Source organism: Brachionichthys hirsutus, chromosome 18 (assembly GCF_040956055.1).
Source record: "Brachionichthys hirsutus isolate HB-005 chromosome 18, CSIRO-AGI_Bhir_v1, whole genome shotgun sequence".
NCBI lineage: Eukaryota > Metazoa > Chordata > Actinopteri > Lophiiformes > Brachionichthyidae > Brachionichthys > Brachionichthys hirsutus.
The window spans coordinates 11,134,304-11,160,843 of NC_090914.1; the positions used below are offsets into that span (position 1 = coordinate 11,134,304).

The window sequence follows — 26,540 nt, forward strand, 5'->3', positions numbered from 1 at the left end:
CGCTCTCCACCTCTGATCCATGTTCAATCTCAATAATGTCTGCAATCAGGAGCCAATCTGATGAAATTCAGTGGTGAGGTAGAAGTCCCCACCCTACATGATTGTCTCAAATCCCATAAACATTGGTCAATAATCAACCGAGATATTGAAGAACAAATGTTGAAGCTCCAATTGACTGCAATGTTAAGTCATCGAGAATGATGACTTGAATTTTTTACACAAGCAAGGTTCTGTCCGTGGCTCGGTCCTCCCCGAGAATGGCGTTGATCCGGATCTGGATCCAGATTCTAGAATTATTTTTACATCTGGAATTGTGCCTCTGCTGTAAACTGCCACTTTAAGAGGGAGGGACACAAATGGCATGATGGGAAAAAGAGTCCAGAAGGACTCTTGTAGTACGTTCCGGAGCAGCAAGCTAGAGCAGGTTTGACCCCTCTGATCCGGAAGCCCTGTTTACTGTCTCACAAGATCCAACAGTCTTTTGGAGGCGAGGGTCTGCAATCTTTGATTGTCGTTTTCTAGTTTTTTCTGTATTTGTTTGTTTTTTATTTTCAAGGCAGAGCATGAGGAAAGGGTGCCCGTTGGGGCTATAAATTATAACTATTATTACTTTATTTTCTTTTTTTTTTTCAATATCTTATTTTTTTTCGAGGCTTGGAGTGGCGCCCCCTCCAGCAGGTGGCGCCCTAGGCAACCGCCTAGTTTGCCTATGCCTAGAGCTGGCCCGGGGTGGGTTGGAATTTGATATCTTGATCCCCTGAGAGCGTTAAGGGTGGAAAGAAAGAAAGTGTATTTTCCTAAATGACTAACCCGTACTTTGACATAAATTACATACATTTACATGCAGCCAGACAAATAGCTAAACGTATTTTGGGTCCAGGGATTCGGGGGTTAAATTTCCTGGGGAATAAATATAGGTGTGTTCTGCACATTAGGAGTTAATGATTATTTTTCATTTTCCATCAGGTCCGCTGCTCGCACCTCTGCAAATCACATTTAAACACAACACGTTGATAGATGCCCACCATACAATAACACGCATACATTGTTATTATGTTCAATATATAATAGATGTGGATATATAAAGGATAACACATTAAAGTTAAAACAGCTTTTTCCGATGCGATTCTCCAATGACAGGGAACCAGTTCCCCCCGGTGCCCTTTAGGGGGCGCAAAAGCAGGAGACGCCCAGAAAGCGACAAAGAAGAAGCCAAAGCGGAAATGACGTATTTTTGTTTTGAAAAAGGGAGATTTAAAAGTTGATGACGTGGATCGAAAGTGAACACGTTCAGCAGCATTAAATCCAACAACGGAGATCAAATGATTGCCGTCTGATGTTCGGCGTCACTGAATGTAAAGTAGATTTTTACTTTAACGTCGTTTTGTTGTCTTTTCCGGTTATAGATTGGGCTTTTGTTTTGTTTTCCGTACATTTGAATTTTACCAGCCTTCAAAATGTCCCTATTGAGCACATATGTCTGTATATTTCTGTTCTATACAATGTTTTGTCGCACATTATTTGTATACACGTAAAAAAATAGCATATTTATTTCACTTTCATCAGTTCATATTACTGGTTAGAATAAAAGTAGCTTAGCACACAATAATGTCGCAGATCCTCACTGTTTTATACATTTTAAACTGTGCAATATTTTTACGCTTTATTTAGTAGAGATTTTCACATGTCTAAAGTGAATAGGCCGTGTATTTGTCCTTTTATCTATTTTATATATCATCTATTAAACATTACTTGTTATCAATTATTGATATTTATTACACACTTACATTATATCAACAGAGAAACTCATAGTTGCCTGTCTCCTGACTTAATGAAATAGTTTTGGTTCTTATCTACAATGTGAGGACAAAATGCTGAGGAATGAATGAATGAACTGGAGCAGCAGGCGTCTGATAAAAGCTCGGTGGAGTTTGACCTCTGACCTCATGGCTGTCTTGCTGCAGGGTCACAGTTATGAAGAAAAAGTCGAGGACGCCGCAGGTCACTGCGGGCAGCAGTGACAGAGAGGACTGTGAGTGATCGATAGCGATCTATCATTCTTGCTGCTTTTAGATCACATTTTTCTCAGTCAAGTACAAATGAGGGAATGTTTTATTTTTGCATGTTAATACGTGGACTTTTGAGTTTGAATAAATATGCAGTTGTAATGAAAGTGTGTGTGTCTTTGTTTAGGCTGTGACCTCTGCAGGCTCAGCGATGATGATCCGGCCATATTTGGGGAAAGAGTCACACTCAAAGAGCACAACATCTCAGTCCACTACTTCTGCTTGGTAAGTTTGTTTGTGTATTCTTAAAAGGTAAATAAAATCAGGGTGATTTTTGTATTTTTTTACAGAAGAACCCTGCGTTTGTAATTCCACAGTAACCTGTTTTCTCCCCCTCTCCTAATTTGGGGTCATTAACATGGGGGTCGACCTACATCTGTGTGGCGATGGAGTTTGTCATGTAAGCTTCTGTTGTGCGTTTCAGCTGACGTCATGTGGAGTTTACCAGCGAGGGGGGGAGGATGAGGGCGTCTTCGGTTTCCTGGTGGATGACATCAAACGGGAGATTCGCCGGTCAGCTCGGCTGGTGAGCGTTTGTGTTCTGGTTTCCAAACTGTGACGTCCTCTTCTTGAGCTTTAGCTGCGTTCACCATCGGTGCGTTTACAGTGCGTCTTCCCTGGCATGGGCTTCGTGTGTTCCATATGTGCGCTGCGCGTGTCTTTCAGACGTGCTCCGGCTGTAAGAGGAAGGGGGCGTGTGTCGGATGCAACGTCAGAAACTGCAGGAGGATGGTCCACTTCCCCTGTGGGAGGAAACTGGAATTCATCTCCCAGTTTACCGGAATGTTCCCGTGAGTAGAGACTGCACTTCAGGCTCATTGTAACAGACAAAAATACAGCTGTTTAAGATTAATACAAAATAATGGCAGACACATTGAGCATGTCAAGGTTTCACGGTGAGCGTGTTCAGTCTCCCAGCGCAACCATACTTATTTATCCACCTTTACAGGGTCTTTTTCGTCATTTGCCAGATGTGTTCTTCTCTCTGAATGCTTCAGCTGTTTCAGAACGTGGCCCGCCCTCCGTCTCTGTGTGCAGGTCGTTCTGCTTGGATCACAGTCCGTCTCAGACTCGCAGCGCGAGTGCTGACCTGAGTCTGCCTCAGTCCTGCTCCGTCTGTCTGGACCCCATCGAGCCCATCCTCTGCTTCTCCATCCTCAAGTGTCCGTCCTGCCAAGCCAGCTGGTTCCACAGGGACTGTGTGCAGGTAGTGGCTGTTGTTGGTCATTTCTGTTCAAATTTCTGGGATGATGTCCTGGTTCCTGTGGATGATCCACAGACTGTGGACCCTCAAAGTGTGTGTGTGTGATAAGGATAAGTTATTGTTTCCAGGGGAAGTGTGTGTGCGTCACGACATGTGAGCATTGCGGTTGTATTTTTTTGTTCTGCTTTTAGCTGCTAAATAAATGTAACTTTTATTATAAGATGCCGGGGACAAATGATCCTCTAATTCAGGTGTGTCGGGTTTGTGTGCTAGCGTCAGGCCCACAGCGCCGGCCTCTTCTTCTTCAGATGTACTCTGTGTAATAACAAGGAGAACTTCCAGGAAGAGATGCTCCGGATGGGAATATACATCCCAGAGAGGTAAGCCCAGCTCAAAACGATGCTTAAAAAAAGATCACCGCTGACAAAAAGAACCGAACATAATGAAAACTGTTGCTCTCTCATTCGCCGCGTGGTATCTAATTGCTCCTCTCCAGAGATGCCTCATGGGAAATGGAGGAAAATGCGTATTCCGAGCTGCTGGAGGTTTACAGCTGCTGTGACGCTCTCACCTGCCTCTGTGACGAAGGACGCGCACGCACCGCCAAAACTGGGTGTGGCTTTTGATCGATCTGACATGACACAATCAGCTGTTTAGTAAGCGCTGCCAGTACCACCTAGAGGCTGGCATGTTTATTACAACCACGAGTTGCACTTCAGCATCTCTTTCCGCATCATTTAAGGAAATGAGATTTCCTGTCATGAAGAATCATCATCATCAGCTGTGATGGACGTCTGTCTGTTTCAGTTGGTTTGAGGTGATTCGGTGCCGCCTGTGTGGCTCCAGAGGAACCCACAGGAAGTGTTCGGGGCTGAAGCTGGACACCAGCGACTGGGCCTGCGGCGACTGCACACAGGCCACTGATGGGAAAGGTCTGAGGCCTTCTGACGCAATCTGTGAACATACATCCTTTTGAGTTGTAGCTGCTATTTGGAGTATTTCAATGGCTTTGCTGCTTAAAGACGTTGTCGTGCCTGTGCTGTCTTCCTCAGCCTCCCTGGTTGCCTCACCTGAGGCGGGTCGGAGGACTCTGCTGTCGAAACGCCACCTGTCCTCCATCCACTCCCACATCAGCTCCAAGAGGTAAACGGACCAGATAGTTTGTTAGAAACGGATTTCTTCATTTCCCTTTACTCACATGGAAATGGGGTTGAGACTCAACTCGTGATTTTTGCTAATATTCCGTCCCCGTTCAGGACATACTTGTATGTGGGCTCGCGGGACACAAATAGATTACAGGTCTCTTCTGCTCGTTTACGATGAAGCTCTCTCTACCTCAGGCCGTCATTGCCTGTAGTCGTTACCTCATCTGAGGAGCTCCTGCAGGCGCTGGCTCTTCAGCTCCGCCCCCTCAGCGCCCAAGTGGAGGTGAACCGGGATCAGGTTCTGGCTGCCGGCGTGGAACTGGTGAGGAGGGCCGACTTCGACCCCACACGCACACTTTCCGTCAGGTGGGTAGTCGAGGAACTTCCAGTTGCTTGGTTGCTGAAATCAAAGCGAGACGTTTCATCGCCTGGCATCTGTGATCAGGTTTAAAGACAGCCAATGGAGCACGCTGCCCGGCAGCCTGCAGGACGGCGACACAGCCAGGAAGTGCTTCCTGAAGCTGCTGGTGCAGCACATCCAAGACTCAGTGTTGTTTGAGGGTCCGGATGGATCCAAAAACTTGGCGCTGGACTCCCAGGGTGAGGTGTCTTCACCCACATACGTTGTTGCGTATATTTCACAATGTGTCAGGCTCTGGAGGAAGTATTCAGATCCACTATTGCAGTAAAACTACTGAAACAATACTCAAGCTGCTGACGCGCTCTGATTCCAGCTCTCCGTCAGGACCTGTACTTTGACGCCGGATGCCTATTGGCTCTCTCTCTGGTTCACGGCAGCCCGCCGATCAGCTTCTTCTCTCCGGCTCTCTACCAGTGTCTGTTTAACTACCCGCCCAACCAGCCGCTCACTGCTGCACACATGACCCCCAGCAAGCTGCTAACGCGTCAAGTCACCCGGGTGAGTCAGGAAGGCGTCTGCCTTCGTTGCCGTGTCCAAAGCGCACAGGCTGCATTCACCGCTACTTCTGAATTCTTGGAATTGAAGGTACAACGCCGATTGGTTGGTTTAGATTGCGGCGGCGCGGACCTTAGCTGAGCTGAAGCGGCTCGCGGCGGCCAGCAGGACGTACCTGGAGCTGGCCGGCTGCAACCAACCAATCAGCAGCCTCGAAGAGAGCGATGCTCTGGTGGAGAATCTGGTCAACTTCACTCTGATTACCAGGATGCAGCTGCCGCTGCAGAGGTAGAGTCCTTGAAGTTATTCCTCCAATGAGGTAGTAGTTAACTCCTCCAATGAGGTAATAGTTATCAAGTACCTCGTTTACAGGCCAATGAGGTAGTTTACTAGTTGATAACTAGTAATAACTAATCAATAACTAGTTGATAACATTAGCAGCAACAGGCTTTCTGGAGACACCGTCTGCGTGTTTTGTTACTGTCGATGTGCGATTCTGTGTTGAGGGATGATGCTAACTGTACCGACTCCTCCTCCAGGTTTCGGGAGGGTCTGCAGACATTGGGCGTCTTTGATCAGGTGATTTACGTTTGCTTTTATGTCCCTCGTGTGAGACGGGACTCTCCGTCACCGGGCGTGTCTTACAGCGTCCGTCCTTTCATCTGATCCAGGTGCAGCTCTACCCGTCGGTGTTCTACGGCGCTTTCTGCTCGCCGTCGGCTCACCTCTCAGCTCAGACCATCAGTCAGCTCTTCACCATCAACTTCTCCCAGCAGGAGGACAGATTGGACAAAGAAACCCCCGTCATCAAGTTCTGGAGACAATTCCTGCTCGAGTGTGAAGGTACAGGAAGTGCACTGACCATCAAACCAAAATAGAGCCAACAATAGTTTTTATTGATTGATAATAAAAGTCCTCCTTTCGCCTCCTCAGTTGGGAGGAGCTCCATTTCCCTTCAGGACCTCCTTCGTTTTGCCGCAGGAGTCGAGGAGCTCCCAGCCACCGGCCTCCTCCCTCAACCCTCCATTTCCTTCCTCCACTCCAAAGGAGAGAGGGAAACAGTCAGACCGGGAATGGAGGTGTGGAATGAAGAGGGGCTCTTCCCTCAGAGGGAATCCTCCTCCAAACACCTCCTCCTGCCTGTAACCTCCACCTACCAGGCTTTTAAAAGCTCCATGGAGCAGGCCATCAGTCACCACGTGCACCTCCAGCCAGCGTAGCCACGGAGGTTCTGCAGGTTCCTGCTACTGACCGCCGTCTGTGAAGCATTCCTTTTGTTTTTGATGCTTAAATACGCAGTGACAAACGTGGATTACTCGGGCCGGGCTGGTGCGATGCTATGGGCTTGTTTTTTATGTCATCCACCATCTCAGTCCAGCTAACGTCCAGTTCAGATTTGTAGTTTGAAATGATGGTGCTGAATATAGCTTTTAATGTTTATTCATGTTGTGCACAGATCGACGCTGAGGTTTCTGTCCCTTTCTTGTTTATGATGCTGATTATGCGTTCACATGAAAAATACATTACATTGTGAGAAGAGTGGGTACAAATATATAGCACCGATACTGCTGCTGCTACAGACCCGTTTAGCTCGACTATGAACCTGAACAAATGCAGTCAATTCTGATTGATGTGAACCTAATGCGAATGAATATGAAACGGTTTCCTGTCACTTTATTTATGTGATTTCTCTCTCTTTCCTCTTTGCTGCATGTTTGTGCTCTTTTTGCAGATCCAGTATTTCTATTTCTATTCTATTTCCTTTTTATGGTTCATAAATATGGAAGAAATACAGCCTTTTTTTGTCCTGATTCCTTGAGGTTTTCCTGACTGAACGTCACTCATAGCACCAAATTATGTCCATAAACCCAAAGCACATTTGCTAAAAATCAACCCAGTTTTCATGCTCAGAAAAATGCTTTTGCAGACTAATTCTATTTTATTTATCTTAAAATGTAAAATAAATACCTTCAGTTTCTCACAAACATTCAAAACATCTGAACAAAAAGTGTAATCTGTAATCTGAAAGTTACTTATCGCGGTAACACTATTCCCAGTGTCTGACAGCTTTGTTTCTATGTCGGTCCTTGGAAACGGCCGCTTAGTGAGACCTCTTCCCTTTCTTCCACTCTTTGGCGGGAAGCTGACGTCCGGCTGTTGCCACGTCATCAGACGCTACGTCACCAACAACAACATCAAACATGGCGGCGTCCATTCGGGAGAAGCAAACAGGTTTGAAAACCGACTTTCTTTTCGCAGAATGATTTGTAGCGGCAGACAGACGATCTGAAAGATGTTTTCTGACATCGAGGTTAACAAAATAGATTTATTCACGACTGTCAGCGGCTAATTAATCGATCTGCGTCTCAAAGTAGCTGCTAATTGAGCTGATAAACAGGTTTCCGTTTCATTAAAGCACCCTTACATAAACTAGTTTTCTCCAGAATCATAAACTAACCTGGTTGTTAAGAGTTTAACCTGAGATATAATCGGCCGATCGGCTCTGTAGCTTTCTGCCGCGCTAGCATCCTGACGTCAGTGTTAGCTAGGCGAAGCTAGCCTTATGTTATAATAATAATAATATAATAAAGGATATGTGCGTTTTCACTTTGGTAAACTAACACAGACCGGACGCTGAACTGATTATCACCTGCTCTGTTGTTCGTGACGACAATTTGTACAGAATAAATTAATCATCTGAATATATTTTTTGTAAGTTTTCATCTTCCACTAAAGTACTTAAAGTACTCCACTTTGGGGCTTCTCTTTATTCTCAGGTATTCTCAGGTATGACCTCAGATCAGAACCTACCTATAAGACAGGTAGGTTCCGATCTGAGGTCACAGACTCCAGAGGTTGTTTGCAGAGTCACTCTTTAATGAAATGTAATATCAACACGATGGACACGGAGACCCTCGTAGCGCCGCAGTCGGAATATGAAACGGACCCCCAGTCCGTTTCCCTCTGGCTGTGAACAGTCTTTGTGTGTTTCTTCGTGCAGTTGCTCTGAAGCGAATGCTCAACTTCAACGGTTCTCCGCTGAAAAACACAGCCGCTGAGCCCGTATGGAAGGTAACACACACACACGCACACAAACACTGCAACACACATAGGCAACAGTTTTTAAGATTTAAAACTAAATAAACATTTTGGTTGTCACAAACTTTGCTGGTTGCTGGAATGTTTTTGTTCTGTGGGAACCGACAATGTCTGCTGTTTACTGTCTGTTTGTGATTTCGACCATCCAAATGGTGTGGACGATTCCTGTTTCCTCTCATCTTCATCTTGTGTGTGTGTGTGTGTGTTTGTAGGTGTTGATATATGACCGGTTTGGTCAAGACATCATCTCCCCTCTGCTGTCGGTCAAAGAGTTGCGGGACATGGGCATCACCTTGCACCTGTAAGAGACACTTCAAAGGCTGCATATATCCTAACCCTCCTGTGGAATTAAGTATTTTTACTCTCCGCCTTTCAGAGGCAAACTATATTTTACGTTTAGGATATTTCCTCCTTTTAATGTGTGAAAGCTGTACACCAACTTGCGTCTGTTTTTCCGTTCATCAAATACGTTGGAATCTCCATCGTCATTTAAACACCGCTTTACATCGGTCTGTCCTTGTTGTAGTTTGCTTCACTCAGACAGAGATCCGATCCCAGATGTTCCAGCCATCTACTTTATCATGCCCACAGAGGAGAACATCGACAGGATATGTCAGGTACACACACACACACACACTCAGGAAGCAGTGAGACAGATCATGTTAGTTTATGGCTCTCTGGTCCAAATGGATGATCAACAGCAGCAGATGAAACATGTTAGAGTTCTAAAATTTAGTGTGTGTGTGTGTGTGTGTGTAGGACCTGAGGAACCAGCTGTATGAATCCTATTTTCTGAACTTCATCTCTGCCATCAGTAGAAGTAAACTGGAGGACATCGCCAGCGCCGCCCTGGCTGCTAACGCTGTCGCACAAGTCACCAAGGTTACCATTTCTCCGTCAAACAAATGCCCCGAGTGTGTCGGCGGTGGCGGTGTTGCATAAAGATCTGCCCTGTTGTGCGTCTGTGTGTGTGTGTCTCAGGTCTTTGACCAGTACCTGAACTTCATCACTCTGGAAGATGACATGTTTGTCCTCTGCCATCAAAACAAGGAGCTCATATCATACCGCGGTAAGTAACACACACACGCACACACACACAGTGATCCCAGTGACTCATGGTTAAAGAATTCCAGCTGCCTCGAACTGAAATGTTTTCTGCATGTCTCACCTGCAGCCATCAACAGAGCGGACATCCAGGACACAGACATGGAAGCCATCATGGACAACATCGTGGACAGTCTGTTCTGCTTCTTCGTCACTCTGGGTGAGTTCGAACCGCGGCTCTGAAATCTGTTTGTGTCCTGTAGATGGCGATGTTCACTTCAGAAGAATTTAAATGTCATTTACTTCAAGTAGTTTTTTGGGATGGTGTGGCACGGGTGTTATTATTTCAATTTAATTTGGCAATAATTAATTAGGATGTGTTTCTTAGAATGTGTTGTTGTTTTGTCAGGTGCGGTGCCAATCATTCGCTGTCCCCGTGGAAACGCAGCAGAGATGGTCGCTGTGGTAAAGTCAACTTTGCACAGAGTTCCTCTCAACTCCCAGCAGAAACCTTATTTTAGCATCAGAAGTATTTGTCGTTTGTGTTTCTGTGTGTTGTAGAAGTTGGACAAAAAACTCCGTGAGAACCTGCGGGACGCCAGAAACAGTCTCTTCTCTGGAGACAACATGGCCTCCGGACAGTTCAGGTACCCGACAAAAGTCCCACCTCCCAGAAAGCAGTTCTCTCTCTGTATGTGTTAACATCATCCACCTTGTGTCCTCTCCAGTTTCCAGAGACCGCTGTTCGTCCTGGCAGATCGTAACGTGGATATGGCCACACCCCTCCACCACACCTGGACCTATCAGGCGCTGATCCACGATGTCCTGGTGAGCTGTCAGTCGCCTGTCTCAGATTGACTCTCAACAGTGTCTGACTTCCTGCCCGTGGCTCCAGACTCTAATCTCAGTGGTTCTTCCTGCAGAATTAAATCTTAAAATGCACAAATATGCAGTTTCATGTTGAAAAGATCAAATCCTTTCTTATAAGAGCTGCGTGAGCCACAAGAAACTTCAGAATGAGAAAAGACGCAGATTAGTGTGAAGCTGTGTGTGAGGAAGACGAGAGGTGAGACGAGGACGTTTGCGTCAAACAAAAAAGCTGGCTTCTGTTTGTGGCGAGAGGGCAGACCCCTCCCACTCACACACCTGAACTCATGCCAAGATGAGGTGCTCGGGATAATCATGACAGCGGTGGAGCGTCGAGTTACATGGATGTGTTATATAACATGTCATCAGCGCACACACACACGCAGACACACACGCATACCTACTGGCACCAGCAGACCAAACGTTGGCAACTACAGCGAGAAAACGCCGCTCTGAACAAATCCTTTGTCTCGTAGGCTAATTTTCTTTTATGAGAGGAAAATTCAGCTGGTGATTTTACAGCCTGAGTCAGAGTGGGATTAAGTGGTAAAAACACAGATGAGTACAGTAAAGAAACGCCGTAAAGAAACTCGGTAAAGAAATGCCGTGAAGGACAGTAAAGAAACTCCGTAATGGACAGTAAAGAAATACAGTAAAGAATTGCCATGCAGGACATTAAAGACAGACGCGATGCAGTTGAAGACTTGGGTCCTAAGAAGCTGATTGGCTTTCTTTGGACCAGTCGGCAGCACATTCCTTCAGCCGTGACTTCATCCCTTCATCGTTCCCACTCCTCCTGGTTCTTATGAAGCATCCTTTGTTTTCGGACCTCGTCACTCAACCAGAGTCTAGAAAGTGGCACGCCGGATTTACTCTGAAAACCGATGAGTTCATGTCTTTCTGTTTTTCGGTTGCTGTAGAAAGCCCTCCGATTTGTCCTCCAGCTCCAGCTCCGGTCCAAATGGCGTCCCTCTCTCTGTCTCGCCCCTCCCTTTCCTTCTAAAAAGTTCAGGGTGTAATCCAACCTGCCACCCAGAGGGAGACAGGATCTGGACCCTAAGCCTCCCGTCTGGTCCGCCGAGGGCGACATCAACATTATGAGCTGTGAAACTAGCACTTTGTTCCCGGCCCGTGGTGCTGGTCGTAGTAATGGGCCGTCTGAGAGGCCGTCTCTGGTTCTGAGCTTCAGACCGTATAAATCTTCAACACAACAGAACTTTCCAGGCTTTGTTTGCTGACTCTGGAAGTGACTCAGAATCACCTCTGGGAGTTCAGGGCACTCGGAGCCGAAGGTTCTGACGGCCGAGGGTGACGGGTTTGGTTTTTCTTGGTGGTTTCACTTTGTGTTCGTTGCATTTAAAAACAGTTCAGAGATGATTTAGGGTTAACGAGATTCCCAAAAGCATTTGAGGAAGGAAAAAGTGGCCGTGATGAAGACAATGAAATCATTTGTGGATTTATAACGAGTTCTTTACAGGTAGGGGGCGGGGGAAGAGACGTTTGGCGAAACAAGTCCGAATGAAATGAGCTTCTTCTCGTCCACTAGGACTTTCAGCTGAACAGGGTGGCGATGGAGGAGGGGGCAGGGGCGGAGCCATCTCCCGCCGGCGCCAGGCCGAAGAAGAAGAACAGAAAGACTTACGACCTGACGGCCGCAGACAAGTTCTGGCAGAAACACAAGGGCAGGTCGGTAGGACGCAGGGAGCAATGAGTTATTGCTCTAGTTCGATGACGGGTCTGACAAAACCTTTCATCCTCTATTATTTAAAAAGTTTGGAGTTTGAAGCGTGAATCTGTTTTCTGTGCGGTTGTGTGTTCCAGTCCATTTCCAGAGGTGGCGGAGTCGGTCCAGGAGGAGTTAGACACTTACAGAGCCCAGGAGGATGAAGTGAAACGCCTGAAGAGCATCATGGTGAGAAACAAACGGAAGCTCGAGTCCAAGTCGGAGGTCACGCCCGAGTGGGCTTCGTCTGAATCGTACAAGTCACTTGAGGCCAAACCCTGTGGTCACACCCAAGTCTTTAAGGCGTGCCAAGTCTTGGGGGACTGTGTACAAAGTTCATATCTGAATCCTGAGTCCTGTTAGATGAAGGTCATACGCAGGTCTCTGAGAAAGTTTGACGAGCTGCACTGAGTAAATGTTCAAGTTTCTCATTTATTGAGAGATGAAACAAATGCTTCAGAGCCTCCGCTGTTGCCATGGTCGCCAACTTCCCAAATCTTCTCGAATCCTTTACACATGAAAACGGTGAGGGAGTAGTTCTCCGAGTCAAATGCTAGCTTGACCCTCCCAACGCTGGCTCATCAAGGTGGCGTCTACTACTGTGCCTTCGGGTCACTTGGGACCATCCCCAAGCTGCCAAGGGGTTTGTTCAACATGATGTCTTATCGTCCTTATCGTTGTTTGTCTGAAGGGTTTAGAAGGAGAAGATGAAGGAGCCATCAGCATGCTGTCGGACAACACGGCCAAGCTCACCTCGGCTGTCAGGTGATGAACTCCTCACCATACGGCGCTGACGGTGTTGGGCGGTAACGTCCCGTTTGTCCTCGCGCCCATCTGAGCTTGTCTCAGCCCGTCAAGACAAGGGGCTGCATTTAGAAAGCCATCATCGGTGCGGCGCGTTCAACGTGGCCGTTCAGGACGGAGGAGGGTTGGGGCCACGCCTTTAAATTCCCACTGTCCTCGCAGCTTAATTCACCTTTTAGTTTACTTTAAAAGATTTCCAGCTACGTGGCTAGCAGTGAGCCGTCCCGCGGGATTAGATGGTTCTTTAGAACAAACCATTTGGGTGCTTAACTTGGTGAGGATGAAATTCGACGAGAGAGACACCATTCCCCCCCCCCCCCCCCCCCCCACACACACACACACACACACACACACATGTGGTGGAAATCTTTGGTTGCATGTTAGCATATTTCCTAAATGAATTTCCATGAACTCCACAGGAACATCGGATTAGATTTTTGGTTGTGATCAGTGTCTCGGGGGGGCAAAACCATGAACTTGTGTGAGGCCACAACACTCTGTTGGTCGGGGTCAAAGGGTCGTTTTAGCGGTGCGTTGTCATCCACAGGGACGTTCTTGGGAGAAACAAGCAGCTGCAGAATGATGTAGCGTGACAGGCTGTCAGTAGAGTGATCCGAGTCTTTGACAACAAGCTGGCGGACTTCAAGGTCTCTGTTTGATCTCCTTGTAACTCCGCCCACAGCTCTCTGCCCGAGCTGCTGGAGAAGAAACGACTGATCGACCTGCACACCAACGTCGCCACGGCCGTCCTGGACCACATCAAGGTAGCCAGCCAGGCCGCTCCTTTATTACACTCGCCGTACCTTTAAAGGACGGTTAGGCCTCAGGGGCTTTCCTCTTCGTCACGAACCCAACATCGTCTTCACCTCGACGACAGAGCCAGAGGAGACTATTTCATCTCGGCGTCGGTTTGAGCTTAACGCAACAGGAAAACAGCCCGGTTTATTACAGCTATAATACATTTAACATTGGCGTAAGGTTATTAAGTACACACAGTATTAGTATATGCAGTATTATTAGTAGTAGTACGCGCTGAGGTGACAAACTACTCTGTGCTCTTTTACTGCAGAGTCGAAAGCTGGATGTTTACTTTGAGTATGAAGAGAAACTGATGAGCAAGTCGACTTTAGACAAATCCCTGCTCGACATCATCAGTGACCCAGATGGTATGGACGCGCGCACACACACACACACACGCACACTGAAAAGCATCAACAACAGCACCAGATAATGAGAAAAACTCACCTTTGTTTTTGATTGCAAGCTGGGACCCCGGAAGACAAAATGAGGCTGTTCCTCATCCACTACATCACCGCTCCGCAGGCTCCCTCCGAGGTAATACACCCGGGACATAAACGCTGACCGACCGACCAATGGGACAAACGGTAGCTGTCATGATGTTCTCAATCTGAAATCATTAACAATAGTTTTTTACATCTGAATCAAAATGAAAAATCAACGGTTGAGCCTGCTTCTATTATGAAGGTAGAAATATTTTGAACTCACAGCATCAATCCCCCAAACTTCACCTCCTGCTTTGGGAAATCAGAAATGTTTCAGAGAGTCTTCTCGTAGAAACTCTGCAAGCCGACAACGATTCCTTTGACGGGGACGGGATAAATGTTATTAATAATATGTGCGAGAGAAGTTTGGCACTTTGAGAAAAACAACAATTGTAGTCAACAGCAACAACATCCAGACAGTTTCCAGTCGAAGGGAGGTGTTTCATTTCGCGTGTGCTCCAGTACCACTTTGCAGCTCCAAAAACATCCCAGTTTCCAAACCGCTGCTGTTGGATTTCAACCAGCTGCCTTCAGAAGCCTTTTATTGGCTCTCGGCTGGCCAGCGTGAGTCACTCAACCGCCCCTGCGCCAGTCTAACGAAAACCATCACCGCTTGGCTTTCAGGTCCCTATTGTTCTAAAGTTGAGCCTCATCAGTGAATGATGTTTCAGAAAGTTAGGGTCAGAGCGAGGGACAACGCAGCAAGCTTTATTTACATCACAAGAGCTCCACAAAGGGTCCTGTGGCTAGCGTATGCTAGCACGTGGACGGCTCTGTCATATATTGCATTAAATTGTTTTGGGGGTTTTATTTGACGGCCTCCTCTCATAAATCTGAGACAAGTAGTGTTAAAGTTGAAGGCGTTTTATTGGGGGTGCTGTGTGGTTGCTGGCCTGGATCAGAAGTGACATGAGGTTGTGTCTCGCTTTGTTGCCCTTCCGTTGTCCGGTGTTGTTAAAATGTAACACTGCAACTCTGGGGGGGGGGGGGGGACTCTCTCCGGTCCTCCTGCGGTTTGCTTCCACGAACGAAACCGAGTCGCTGAGGAAAGTAAACGAACTGAGGAATTCACAAACGAAGCTCCTCATTCTTCTGTGAAGCAAAGAGCTGCAGCAGTTCATCTGAACCCGACAAGCCTGTGTCTTTCATTAAAGGAGTTGCCTTTCTACCTGTGTGCAAAGTCCCATTCACACTGCAAGATTGTGGATCCGCGAGAATGATGTTGTGAATATCTCAGGCCAGGCGATTAAGATTATTAACTCGTCAGTCAATTTAATGAACAAATCAAGTGAAGCTGCTGTCCCTTGTGCATAAATGGCACTGACAGCCAGGACGGATCAGAGTCCCGGGACTCGCTGCTGGTGATGTCATTAATGAGAATACTGTCTAATTTCATTTCTTCAGCGAGGAATTATTTCATCCACCTGCATATCATCAGATACTAGAAAGAATATTAGTTTTAAAATCCTGGCCAGCCCAGCGGTGCTGTTGGCATAGCAACGTCTCAGTCGCAGCAACACTTGCTTTCTTTGGGCTTTGTTTATGTGCAGCGTAACTATTAAGAGGGAGTTAAACACTGTCGACTTTAAACCATTTCAAAAATTCCTCCTGGGATTTGTGTCGTTGGACAAACACGACCATACGAAAATTCACTTGGAGTCTCAGATGACAGTTCCCAGTTTTTCCCATCATCCCAGCCAGGCTTCTCCGCTGACACTCGCATTGAAACTGCACCGTGGGCTCTGACATCACCAGCTGTGGATTGGCAGTCCAGAGAAATGGTTTCGACAGATGCCTTGAGCCATGTCCTCAAAACCACTTTGTGCTCCTCAGTATCCACAAACTTTGTGGACAGGCTTCATGAGGGGTGTTATCTTCGATCCGCCCCGCTCACGATCTCAAAAGAAGCTGACTAGACCCGATCAGAGTCGATGAAAAGGGATCTGGATCGGGTTTGCTTTGCCAGAAAGTGGCTCGTATCCTTTATGTCGGGTTCTGTTGATGTTAGCAATTATTAGCATATTTTGGCTGAATTAGTCCAGACCAGAGAACTTGCCCTTAACACCCCCCCCCCCCCCCCCAAGGCCTCTAGAGCAGTCAGTGAGCGGCGTCCAAACTGGGATCTCCAGTTGCAGCTTGGCAGAGAGTTCATCTGCAGAAATAATTTTACCAGCATGCTTCAGTGGTCATTAAACGCGACGCCAACATTTGAAAGCATGAATTATAGCTATTCATCAATATTGCTGCTAAACCGCTCCAATGAAAGTCCGGCCTCGTCCGTCTGAGACTCGCCCCCTTGTTGGCCGTGCGGCGTTAGCCTGAGCCGACACCTTACGAGCTTCAGGCCTTTTCTGACTCGTCTGTTTTCTACTGAAATATTTTCCATTGCAGTGAAGTCAGAAACTGAGTCTGGCAGTGCGATCCGGATCGTGATCCAGGGGAGGTCGCGCACCTCTAGTGTCGGCCTGGATCAAAGTCTCATGTTTGTGCAATGGTTCTGTGTGTGTTTCAGTTGGATTTGGATCAGTACAAGACGGCTCTGCTGGACACAGGCTGTGACCTTTCACCTCTCAACTACATCAAGCAGTGGAAGTAAGGCGGCTGTATTTGCCTCGGCGTTGGATCGTGTGTCTTTGTTTTGTTTCACATCTGCCTCATCGTTTTATCACCGTGTGCTCGTCTGGTACCGTTTAATTTTCATCTTTTGCAGGGCTTTTACCAAAATGGCCACCCCCCCGGCAAACTACGGCAACAGCGGCGTCAAACCCATGGGGTAAGGCCACATGGTGATGTTCTTAAAACGGGTCTAATAGCGCTCATGTCATTGAAGCACAATGTGAAGTGCTGTGATCCCACTTCCCAGTATTGAACCCCGCATAGAACCGTGGTCAGATCATGTCTGTACGAGTGTTAATTCCATTTTACGGCCATTTCTCGAGGCGAGAGCTTGTTAAATTGCATAAACAGCTGTTTTTCATATTCTGTAAACCCCATTAATATCAACGAGGCAAGATCACGTATCGGAAACACCTTTCATTGTATCGGCAATCAGCACTTCTCAGTCATTGACAAAATCGTGACCGATAAAGCCGATAACTTTGCGGCTTGCTCCTTTAAGTGGTTTGCGAGCGATCAATAAACATTTTGTGTTCATTTAGAAGAAGCGAAAAAACGGCGCCAGACGAAGACGCCAAACGGCCGTGAAGTCACGTCTGTTCTAAAGTCTCAATGACTAAAAGTCACTGTGGGACTGCAGCTGTGTTAGCACTAGCACGGCGTTAGCTTCAGTAGTAGCAGGGCCACCAGCCTAACCCTGTCCTCCTCTCCTCTCTCCTCCTTGCCCCCCCTCACTCCTCCTCAGACTGTTTTCCAGAGTGATGAATACCGGCTCCCAGTTCGTCATGGAGGGGGTGAAGAACCTGGTGCTCAAGCAGCACGTGAGTCAAACGCGTTCTGGTCCAAAATCACCTCGACTCAAGGCATCATGCAAAGTCTTCTCGTTTAACCTCTTAGTGACCGCCGTCTTCGTAGAGACCGATTAGCTGCTTTGATCTCCTGCAATTAGGATGTAGATTCAGACTCCACTCGGGATTCAAGCGAGGCTACTCTAGAATGATCCAGAATCTCTTCTGGAACCAAGCCTTGGTGGCCCGACGGGTCCGGTGAATCCCAAACCTGCCTTTTATTTTATCTCGATTGTTCCAAGCTGCTGCCGGAGAAGAAAGGCCTGCGATCCGCCTTCCGTCTCCTTCCACATGATTTATTTGACATTTCTCCATTTTCTCTCTTCTTCCTGTCTTTCCTTCGGCTGGTTCTGATCCATCGTGGTGTTTTCTGTCGCGGGATAACAGCAGTCTTTTTTTTAAATCGCCACCAGAATGCCTCACTAGGCCCGTTTTGCGCCTGGCATGACACTAAATGGAGCGTCCCTAATGTGGCGGGGTGTTTGCTGCTGGAGAGCAGCGATGATGATGACAACAAGGAGGATGATGATGATGATGAGGTGTTTCAGGGCGAAGCTGGCACCGAGGAGGGGGGTGTCTGGTTTCTTCATGCAGTCGGACCGTGATGCTCTTCAGAGCCGCCAGAACATTACAGTCTGTTTGGATGGAACTGCTGCCATGGAGGATATTTACAGACTTCTTCCACGCTCGGCGTTCCAATAGAAACAAAAAACAAACAACTTTACACCCAAGAACGAGAGCCAAGCAAAATGTCTGAAGATCAACGCTGTTGATTGTGCTCGATGAAGCCGTGAACAGAAGAGGCGCGTTCGGGGTTTCACCGATAAAACTGAGACCAAGGCTCAAATCTGCAGATATCATGATTTCTAATTTATAACCGTGAAAGGAAGTTTGAATCGATCTCTTCATTTCATCAATTTATGACAGAATGTTGCTAAAAGCGTTGCCAAAGTATGGTTTTAAGGATTACTGTGGCTTTAAAGACATAAACGAAGCATTTAATACCGAACGTTTATCTTTTCTATCGACCGGCTGCTTTTACGGAACGTAAAACGTTTCCCTTCTTATTCCAGAATCTTCCCGTCACTCGGATCCTGGACAACCTGATGGAGATGAAGTCCAACCCCGTGAGTTTCTAAAAGCCAAAGATGAACCACAAAACATTTTGTTATTAGGTTTGTTCCGCTCGATGGGAAGGCCCCACCCCCCCAAAAAAAGTTCCTGAAAATCTGATTTCATCCTTCTAGGTTCTATTAGAAGGCATCTCAAGAAATTTAGGCTCGATTGCCTTTTCAGAGAAAACAAAAACACAGTTGAAGCATAGATGAGTTGTTATCTTTCAACTCAAAGCAGCCACCTGCGAGACTGTCTCACTTCCTGTCTGACTCAGTCGGTTCCAACTGTCTTCATAAATCTCTAAAAGCCTCTCAGATTTTTTTGGGATAACATAGGACAGAGATTTATCAGGCTTGGGTGCTTTAGATGTCAGACTCGCGTCGCAGGAAGAGAACGGAGGAGGATGAAGCCGATTTTTTCATGATTGACAACCGCTTCCTAGGAAATCAAATGAACTCCTGCGAGCGAGGAGGACGTGGAACAGATCAGATTGCAGACACACACGTGACCGACCTCACACGTGCACCGGTCAGCGATGATGATGATGAACGAGCTAAAGGGTTTTTGATTCAGCTCCTCGTCTCATGGAGTCCGACCCTGAAAGCACCGCAGGATTCTCAGCGTCTGAAGTTACAACGACCAACAAAGATCCCGTTGTTGTCAACCTGAAAGAGGGAAACGGGGGGGAGGACGGGGGAGGAGAGGGAATACAGGACTGGGATGAAGATGAAAGAAATGGAAGAGCACATTCTCTCTATCAGAATGTCTGCAGTGTGTGTGTGTGTGTTTCAATGCTGAAAGAAGTCTGGTCATAGACGGTATTAAAATACAAGATCAGCATCTTTATGATGTGGTTGTTTTAGCTTGGCTTAGTCCCCTCCCTCCAGGCCTTGTGCTAAGCTAAGCTAACCTCTTTACCATCTCAACAGTCGAGTTAGAAAACATAAATCAGCGAGTTTGGAGGCCACATGCCTCCGCTGAGACGGATCGTTCACCTGCGTTTAAACTCTTTCCCAATGGAGACGCCTAAAAGCAGCTGTTCCAGATGAGTCAGCATTTCCATCCCAGAGCCTCTGTTGGTGATGAACGTTTCACGCAAAGCCATTCATTACCGTTCAGTTCATCCGCCGCCCTCCGGGTTTCACAACTAAACAAGCCGAGCCGATTCCAATCCTTCAAATGAAGCGTTGTGTGTCTAAGAAGCTTTGGGTTTGGGCTCCGTCCATCTCGTCTTGTCAAGGAAAGGGACAATTAGGGTCTCAGCATGCGGGGAGACGAACTCTGAGCGTTTTTTGGGCAGTGTCTACAACAAAATGAAAAGTTAGCGGTTCGCTATGCAAGACGTAACGTGGTATTTATTCCCCTTTAGCACGAGAACGCTCCACATGTGTGAGGAATTAGTCTCGTTTTACTTTACTGCCGTTCCTTTGTGTACGTTGTGTTTTCACCAAAGATGGAGAAACAACTTTGGTGTCGCGTCGAAAAAGCCTTTGTTAACTTTAACGAGTCGGATTCATGGCAGCTGCGTGTTATTTGTGGTAAACAGCGTGTGTAAAGTTTTTACGAGCGAGGCCCAAATGAGTTCGGTGTGGAGGATTGTCCTCCGAGCCGTCAAACAATTCCCTCTGATTTTCCAGGAAACGGACGACTACAGATACTTTGACCCGAAGATGCTGCGAGGCAGCGAGAGGTACGACGTCCTGCTCGCAAAGCTTGACTTGGTAACGACTCGGTTTGATTCATGTGCCTCTTCCTCTTCTTCAGCTCTATTCCCAGGAACAAGAACCCGTTCCAGGAGGTGAGTTTCTGGTTTGAAGAACCCAATCAATCGTTCGCCAGCCTGGAGGCTTCTTCTGTCGTGTCTTTGCTCGTAAATGGTTTCCTGGCTCCTTGTTGACCAGTGGAGCAGAACTAAAACCTTTATCCTGTCCTCTTCCTTCATTCATGAGGTTGCTGCTCTGTTTGTTTCAGGCCATCGTGTTTGTGGTGGGGGGAGGAAACTACATCGAGTACCAGAACCTGGTCGATTACACCAAGGTACTGTAACGGGGCTTCAGTGTCCCTCGCCCGTCCTTCGGCGGGAAACTCGTCAAGCTAACTTTGTGTCTCCAGTTCAAACAGGGGAAGAAAGTCATTTACGGGTGCAGCGAACTCTTCAACGCCGCTCAGTTCATCAAACAGGTGAGAAGCCACGACTGCGTGTGTGTGATGATAGTTCAGGGCAGTGGTTCCCAAACTGGCGGGTGGGCGGAGTCATAACAGGCATGGCCATACGTGGGTGTGTCTACAGACCTACAGGCGGGCCTGCTTCAGAACGAGACCCATCGCAGGGACACGGGCTCGGATCAGAACAGCTGTTTAGTTTCACAGCGAGCCCTGATGGTTTTATCCAGCTTGTTTGAATTGTGGGATGAGATCAGAATCTTCCTGGAGGAAGAGGCTAATGGACTTGCCCACATTTCTTCCAATAACTACTTTCTGATGAAACCTACATACCTCAGCGAAATGATCAGTTAACGGTGCAGAGGCGGGGCTACGGCGCGCACCTTTCCACAGCTGGCGGATGAGATGACATCGTTTGCATGAACTCTGGGGGGGGATATAGACTCATGGAATCCGTGGTCGGAGTCAACGCGCTGCAGGCCCCGGCCATCCTGCACGCCAGAGTTCCGCTCTCAGGCCTGCAAAAACATTTCCAGAGGTATTTTCCAGGTCACAATCCTGCAGAATCAGAGACCCGTTCGGTGCAGACGCCCCTGCAGAAGAAGAAACGTTCCTTGACATCACCCAAACGCACCGGGGGGGGGGGGGGGGGGTCCTTGGGGTCATGAGCGCTGTTATGGGTCGTTACTGAGGACAGTGGCTGTTTGGGAACCACTGCTTTCCGTGCACTCACTAGAATACTTCTCCTGCTGCCGTCCCTTCACAGCTCGCCCAACTCGGCCAAAAGTGACGAAGGCGACCCGGACGCCGACGGCGTGGACTCGTCTCCCTCGATTCCAGTTGTGTTCCCTAAATGGTCTAAACACTTCCTGTCTTTTGTTGCCATTCCCATCTCTTCCTCTCAGCGGTAATAAAGCTAAACCGTGTCAATGGCGTCACGCCTTTTTTTGGGGGGGGGGGCTCATCTCTGGTTCCGTCTGTCTCACCGATGATTTAGCCGTCAGCTGATTTATTGTCTTGTTGCTTTTGCGTCAGCCAGAGACCTGTAAACCCATCGGAGCAGAATCAGAACGGGCTTTGAGTCCGTCCTGGAACCCTCCTGGTGTCGGACAGACCTTCAGGATGGGCAGGAACACAATTATAATCTATTGTACAAGTTTAAATTCTGTTCATCCTCTTGAGAGCCAGAAGCCGATCAGAGACATTTAATCAGAAGTGAGATTGATTGAGGTATTTGCTGAAGGTCAAGCAGAGCGGTCCGTCCTAATTTAACCCCGTCAGTTGTGGGTTTGGAAATGTCACTTGTAGGAATCCGTACCGACAGGAAAATACATTCTACAAAGTGACTTTGAAAGCGTCTTTGTCCCGGGTCGCTGTGTGGACGCCGTGTGGACGCTCGTACGATGCATCATGGTGTTCGGCTGTCACCTCATTGAATTCACAAAGCGCCGTTCTCTTCCTCCGACTGGAAAGTTTACACCTCATCCATCAAGTTGGAGGCAGCCCGGTTCCTGCTGCCATGGTCCTCCAGACACAGAATCAGTGTGAGGATTAAGTCACTGTGGCATTATAATCTGTGTGTGCGTGCTACCGAGTACACCCTGTCAGGACCGGCTCCAATGCGGCTGAGAGGAGACTCTGTTTATGATCCTCCTGATTTTTATCATTTCCTCCAGGTCGGTCCTCATTTCTCACATCTGTCTGTTCCTCCTATCCTCTTTACCTTTCCCCTCTGTGGCTGAGCATTCTCTCTGGGTTTCTAAATCGAGTAGTTTAATCTTTAGTCTCAGACTGAAGCGCCCTGATTGGCTCGGACCAATAATTGGGAGCCGCCCTATGGGAGGGACTAAGTAGACCTGCTGTCCCCAGGGGCATTAGCGTTGGCTTCATGACTTTGGCCCGGATGCTGTTGCCATGGCTGCGGTGAGCATGCTAGCTGCCTTTGTGGTCTTAGCCTCTGGATAGCGTGACAACAGAGGGATGGCTTCGTTTTACTTTGCCCTTCAGATGTCGAAACAAATGGCATTCCTAAGTTTGAGTCTAATAGCGCTCATATGACAGGATGCCATCTTTGATTAATTTACCATCAACTGTGATTCCAGAGAAGCGCAATCATCCCGACTCCTCTTCTCTGCATAAAGTCATGTCACTGATTCAGCTGTTTATTTGTTCAAACCAACCGATTAGTGAACAGTGAAAACAAAAGAATCATGTTTGTCATTATGTGAAAATAGTGATACGCGGCCAGCAGCAAATAAGCTGAAGCCAGGGAGCACGATCAATAAAGCTTCAAAGTTCAACGTGGCATCGTCTCCATGAATTCAGACGACGCGGCTGCGTTTAGCTAGGTGAGGCCTTCAAGGACATTCCTCCGCTGTTCCTCCGAGTGCAGTAAGGTCCAAAAGGAACAGCCTTTATTTTGATAAGGATCATTTCCTTTGGGTACATTAGCCTGTCCGGATCCTGGATTCCGCTCCGGTTCCAGTCAAAGATTCACTTGAACATTCTTTCCCAAGACGTCTTCGCCCTTCTCATTTTACCGGCTGCATGCCAACCTGAATTCCTGCCTGCTGCAGTCTGGCCTGGTGGTTTACCTGTGCGCAGGTGAGGTCCTCTCTGAGGGGGTCGTATTACTGAGCTGACCCGGAGCGCTGAACATCACTCTAACGTGTCAAATTGAGACGCTTATCCCCATCGAGGTTGCCATGGCGACCGGCCAGGCAAAGTAGTCCAGACGTACTTTCTGTCCAAGTCCTAGAACTCCTCCCTGGGGCGTCCCGATGCAGGTCCTGGTCCGCTGTTTGTCCAGAGCACATCCAGACAGATGTGAAGTGTGGCCCTTCTCTTGTGGGTCCCCTCCAAGGTTTTGTCCCTCGTGATGTTCAGGAACGCTGATGACATTCCCAAACCATCTTCACAGTGGTTCTGTCTGTGCCAAGTTCCTTCTGGGGGACTTCATCCCGTCTCCAAAACAGGCTTTCAAAACAAAAGTGCTCCCATTCTACTGTCTGTCTCCGGGTGTTGTTGCCAAAGATCCGTAGAATTGAACTTGGAGGCCTGAATTCCCAGAGTTCCGAACACTGAGCGCCCCGATCCAGATGCTGAACCACGAAAACTGACGGAATTTAAAATCAACCATTTCACGTGACAGCGGCCTGATTTCTGTCCTGAACGGACGAGAGGAATTTAATAAAATCTGGAAAAAGAATAAAGAGAAGCAAAAAAAAAAGAGAGAATTGATTCCTGTCCCCTTATTGATCGCCTCTCCAAGTCATGCACGTTTGTGTGTCTGTTAAAGACGAGGCATCAGGAGGACAAACAGATCTGGAAGAAAGATCAAACTACTGATGAATGCGACTAAAGGTTCATGTGCCGTTGTCATGGAAACGGCGTAACGGTCAGGGAACATCAACATGTCGATATAGATTCTAAATAAACATTAGGTTAGGTTAGGTATTTTTTAGGTATTTATTTATTTCAGGCAATGACAAAAGCAAACAAAACAAAACAAACTGCGCCACATTTAAACAATAAATAATATGTCAATTCAGCCTGAAAGGGGGTGGGAAGAAGAAAACTTATTTAATCCCACCCCTATTTATCATAATATATAAACATAACAATTTCCTCTATTTCAAACTTCAAATCATATAAACAACAACTATAATCACTGTATGATTTTGAAAAATACAACAAAACATCGGATGAAATTAGTTAAATTATAAAATAATATACATATATATATATATATATTCATTATGGTGTTACCACTGTTAACAGATGACTGTTTAAACAGTCATGCAAGCATTAATAATAAACAAATATCAGCAATGGTAATAAACATATACCAACAATGGCAATGGAAACAATAAGCACTGATACAAGTAACAGGTTTACCTTCATGACCCTCTGTTTGAATATTGTGAGTAAACCAGATGTCTATATACTCGCTTAAACTGATGAATACTTTGACATTGCTTGTGGTGTGTATCCAGACTGTTCCAAAGTTTAACCCCACGTGCAGACAAACAAAAGCTTTTGTGTGTGGTTCGAACTTGAGGTAGTTTAAAAACTCCAAATCCTCTCAGATCATGAGTTGCAGTTCGAACAGTAAAAATAACATTGTAGATTAATTGGTAATGATTTGTTAAATGCCTTTAACAGAACTACTAGAGTGTTGTATTTCACCAGATCCATAAATTTAAGCAACTTTGACTGAATAAATAAGTTATGAGTATGATCCCGAAATCCGACCTTGTGAATGATCCGTACTGCTCGTTTCTGTAATATGCATAATGGATTCATTGTGTTCTGATAAGTATTCCCCCACACTTCAATGCAGTATGTAAAGTATGGAAGTACCAGAGTGCAGTATAAGGTACGGAGAGCATTCACATCTAGGTATGGTTTTACTTTGTTCATTATTGAGAGACTTTTTGAGATCTTAGTTTTTATTTGTCTGACGTGAGGTTTCCATGACAATTTGTTATCAATAATAACACCCCAAAATTTTATCTCGTTTACCCTTTCAAGTGGGATACCTTTGATAGTTATTTGCAGTTGTGAATCCATTTTTAGACGACTAAACATCATTACTTTAGTGTTATTAATATTTAAAGATAATTTATTTGTGTGCATCCACTTCTTTATTGCATTTAGTTCCTTGTTCACAGTATTTACAAGCTCCTTATAATTGTCACTACTATAGAATATATTTGTGTCATCCGCAAAGAGGATGATCATCATCATAAAACTTTTCTTCTATTCATTCTCTCTCTCACCCAGGTTGACCTGTCAGTAAGTCCCTCCCACCTTCTGTGATGTCAGAACAGTCTGTAAGGTGTGTGTGTGTGTGTGTGTGTGTGTGTGACAGATCTTATTTAAGGGCTGACTCCGGGCTCGGCATCATCAGCTCACCGTCTGCTGCTTCCAGGGAATAAACTCTGACTGGTTTTCCTGAGACATCTGCTGAAGAAACAGGCAGTAAGGCTTTGCTGGACAAAATCCTGACTGGCTGGATGATTTTTTTTTTAACTCATTAATTTAATCCAAACAGGTTGCCTTACTCACTGCCAGGTCTCGAGTTAAAATAAGATTGACTTGGTGACTGTTTTATTTTTCCTGAAGCTGATTGCTGGCTGCTTCGTTGACATGTCGGCTCGCTAGCGCTGTTTGTTTGCTTACTGTAGGACCACTGGTAGATTCGTGTTTACATGCTGCTCACTGACCAGCACGTTTAGATGCAGTTTCATGCTGTCCTCATTGACTAACTGGTTGTAATTGATTTGCTAACTGGTTCATTTGTTTACCTGGTTTACTGAACACTTTAGTGAAGAAAAGCTTGATGGCTGACTACAGACTGGTTTACAGGCTGGCTTATTGGGCTGAACTGACTGGTGATTGGTTGGTTGTGGTTAACAATCCACGGGTTAGATTGTTGCCTTGTTATTTGAATGTCGTCTGAAGTGCTTCCTGTTTACTGACTATTTTACATCAATAGTTTACAGAGTGGATGTCTGGTTTACTGAGCTACGGGTGGTTTAATAGGTCATTTACTGGTTGTTTCGTGTGTGTTTACTGCTTACTGACTGGTAGTTTTATTCATCACTCAGTAATCTGAGCTCAGTTTGTGTTTCAGGTGCAGAA

At 46.6% G+C, this 26,540-nt stretch overlaps 2 protein-coding genes across 3 annotated transcripts; both read left to right on the plus strand.

Moving 5' to 3' along the window:
* The first annotated feature begins 1,974 nt into the window (after nt 1-1,974).
* Nucleotides 1,975-7,112, plus strand: g2e3 (G2/M-phase specific E3 ubiquitin protein ligase). Its single transcript, XM_068752224.1, has 16 exons — nt 1,975-2,032; nt 2,194-2,291; nt 2,491-2,592; nt 2,733-2,857; nt 3,105-3,273; nt 3,544-3,650; nt 3,767-3,883; nt 4,078-4,202; nt 4,323-4,413; nt 4,611-4,781; nt 4,861-5,015; nt 5,150-5,334; nt 5,447-5,619; nt 5,871-5,910; nt 6,003-6,174; nt 6,265-7,112. Exons 1-16 carry the CDS (start codon nt 1,975-1,977, stop codon nt 6,549-6,551), a joined length of 2,175 nt encoding a protein of 724 aa, XP_068608325.1. The 3' UTR covers nt 6,552-7,112.
* Nucleotides 7,113-7,518: 406 nt separating this feature from the next.
* scfd1 (sec1 family domain containing 1) lies at nt 7,519-21,824 on the plus strand. Of its 2 annotated transcripts, XM_068751587.1 has the most exons (25): nt 7,519-7,563; nt 8,333-8,403; nt 8,643-8,731; nt 8,957-9,047; nt 9,190-9,312; nt 9,412-9,499; nt 9,605-9,694; nt 9,884-9,939; nt 10,036-10,121; nt 10,203-10,302; nt 11,888-12,027; nt 12,163-12,253; nt 12,756-12,829; nt 13,551-13,632; nt 13,938-14,034; nt 14,133-14,203; nt 16,664-16,743; nt 16,862-16,924; nt 17,513-17,588; nt 18,689-18,742; nt 20,369-20,421; nt 20,496-20,529; nt 20,703-20,768; nt 20,844-20,912; nt 21,661-21,824. In XM_068751587.1, exons 1-25 carry the CDS (start codon nt 7,533-7,535, stop codon nt 21,682-21,684), a joined length of 1,899 nt encoding a protein of 632 aa, XP_068607688.1. In that variant the 5' UTR covers nt 7,519-7,532; the 3' UTR covers nt 21,685-21,824. The 2 variants fall into 2 exon arrangements, with proteins under 2 accessions (XP_068607688.1, XP_068607689.1); XM_068751588.1 differs by lacking the exon at nt 18,689-18,742.
* The last annotated feature ends 4,716 nt before the right edge of the window (nt 21,825-26,540 follow it).

Excerpts from the sequence above, each read along its gene's own strand:
- scfd1 (XM_068751587.1), top strand. The coding sequence starts at position 7,533 with ATGGCGGCGTCCATTCGGGAGAAGCAAACAG. Across the intron at positions 7,564-8,332 it reads CATTCGGGAGAAGCAAACAG|TTGCTCTGAAGCGAATGCTC; the intron begins GTTTGAAAACCG and ends TTCTTCGTGCAG. Across the intron at positions 14,204-16,663 it reads CTCCGCAGGCTCCCTCCGAG|TTGGATTTGGATCAGTACAA; the intron begins GTAATACACCCG and ends TGTGTGTTTCAG.
- g2e3 (XM_068752224.1), top strand. The coding sequence starts at position 1,975 with ATGAAGAAAAAGTCGAGGACGCCGCAGGTCACTGCGGGCAGCAGTGAC. Across the intron at positions 4,782-4,860 it reads ACACGCACACTTTCCGTCAG|GTTTAAAGACAGCCAATGGA; the intron begins GTGGGTAGTCGA and ends ATCTGTGATCAG. Across the intron at positions 5,335-5,446 it reads TAACGCGTCAAGTCACCCGG|ATTGCGGCGGCGCGGACCTT; the intron begins GTGAGTCAGGAA and ends TGGTTGGTTTAG.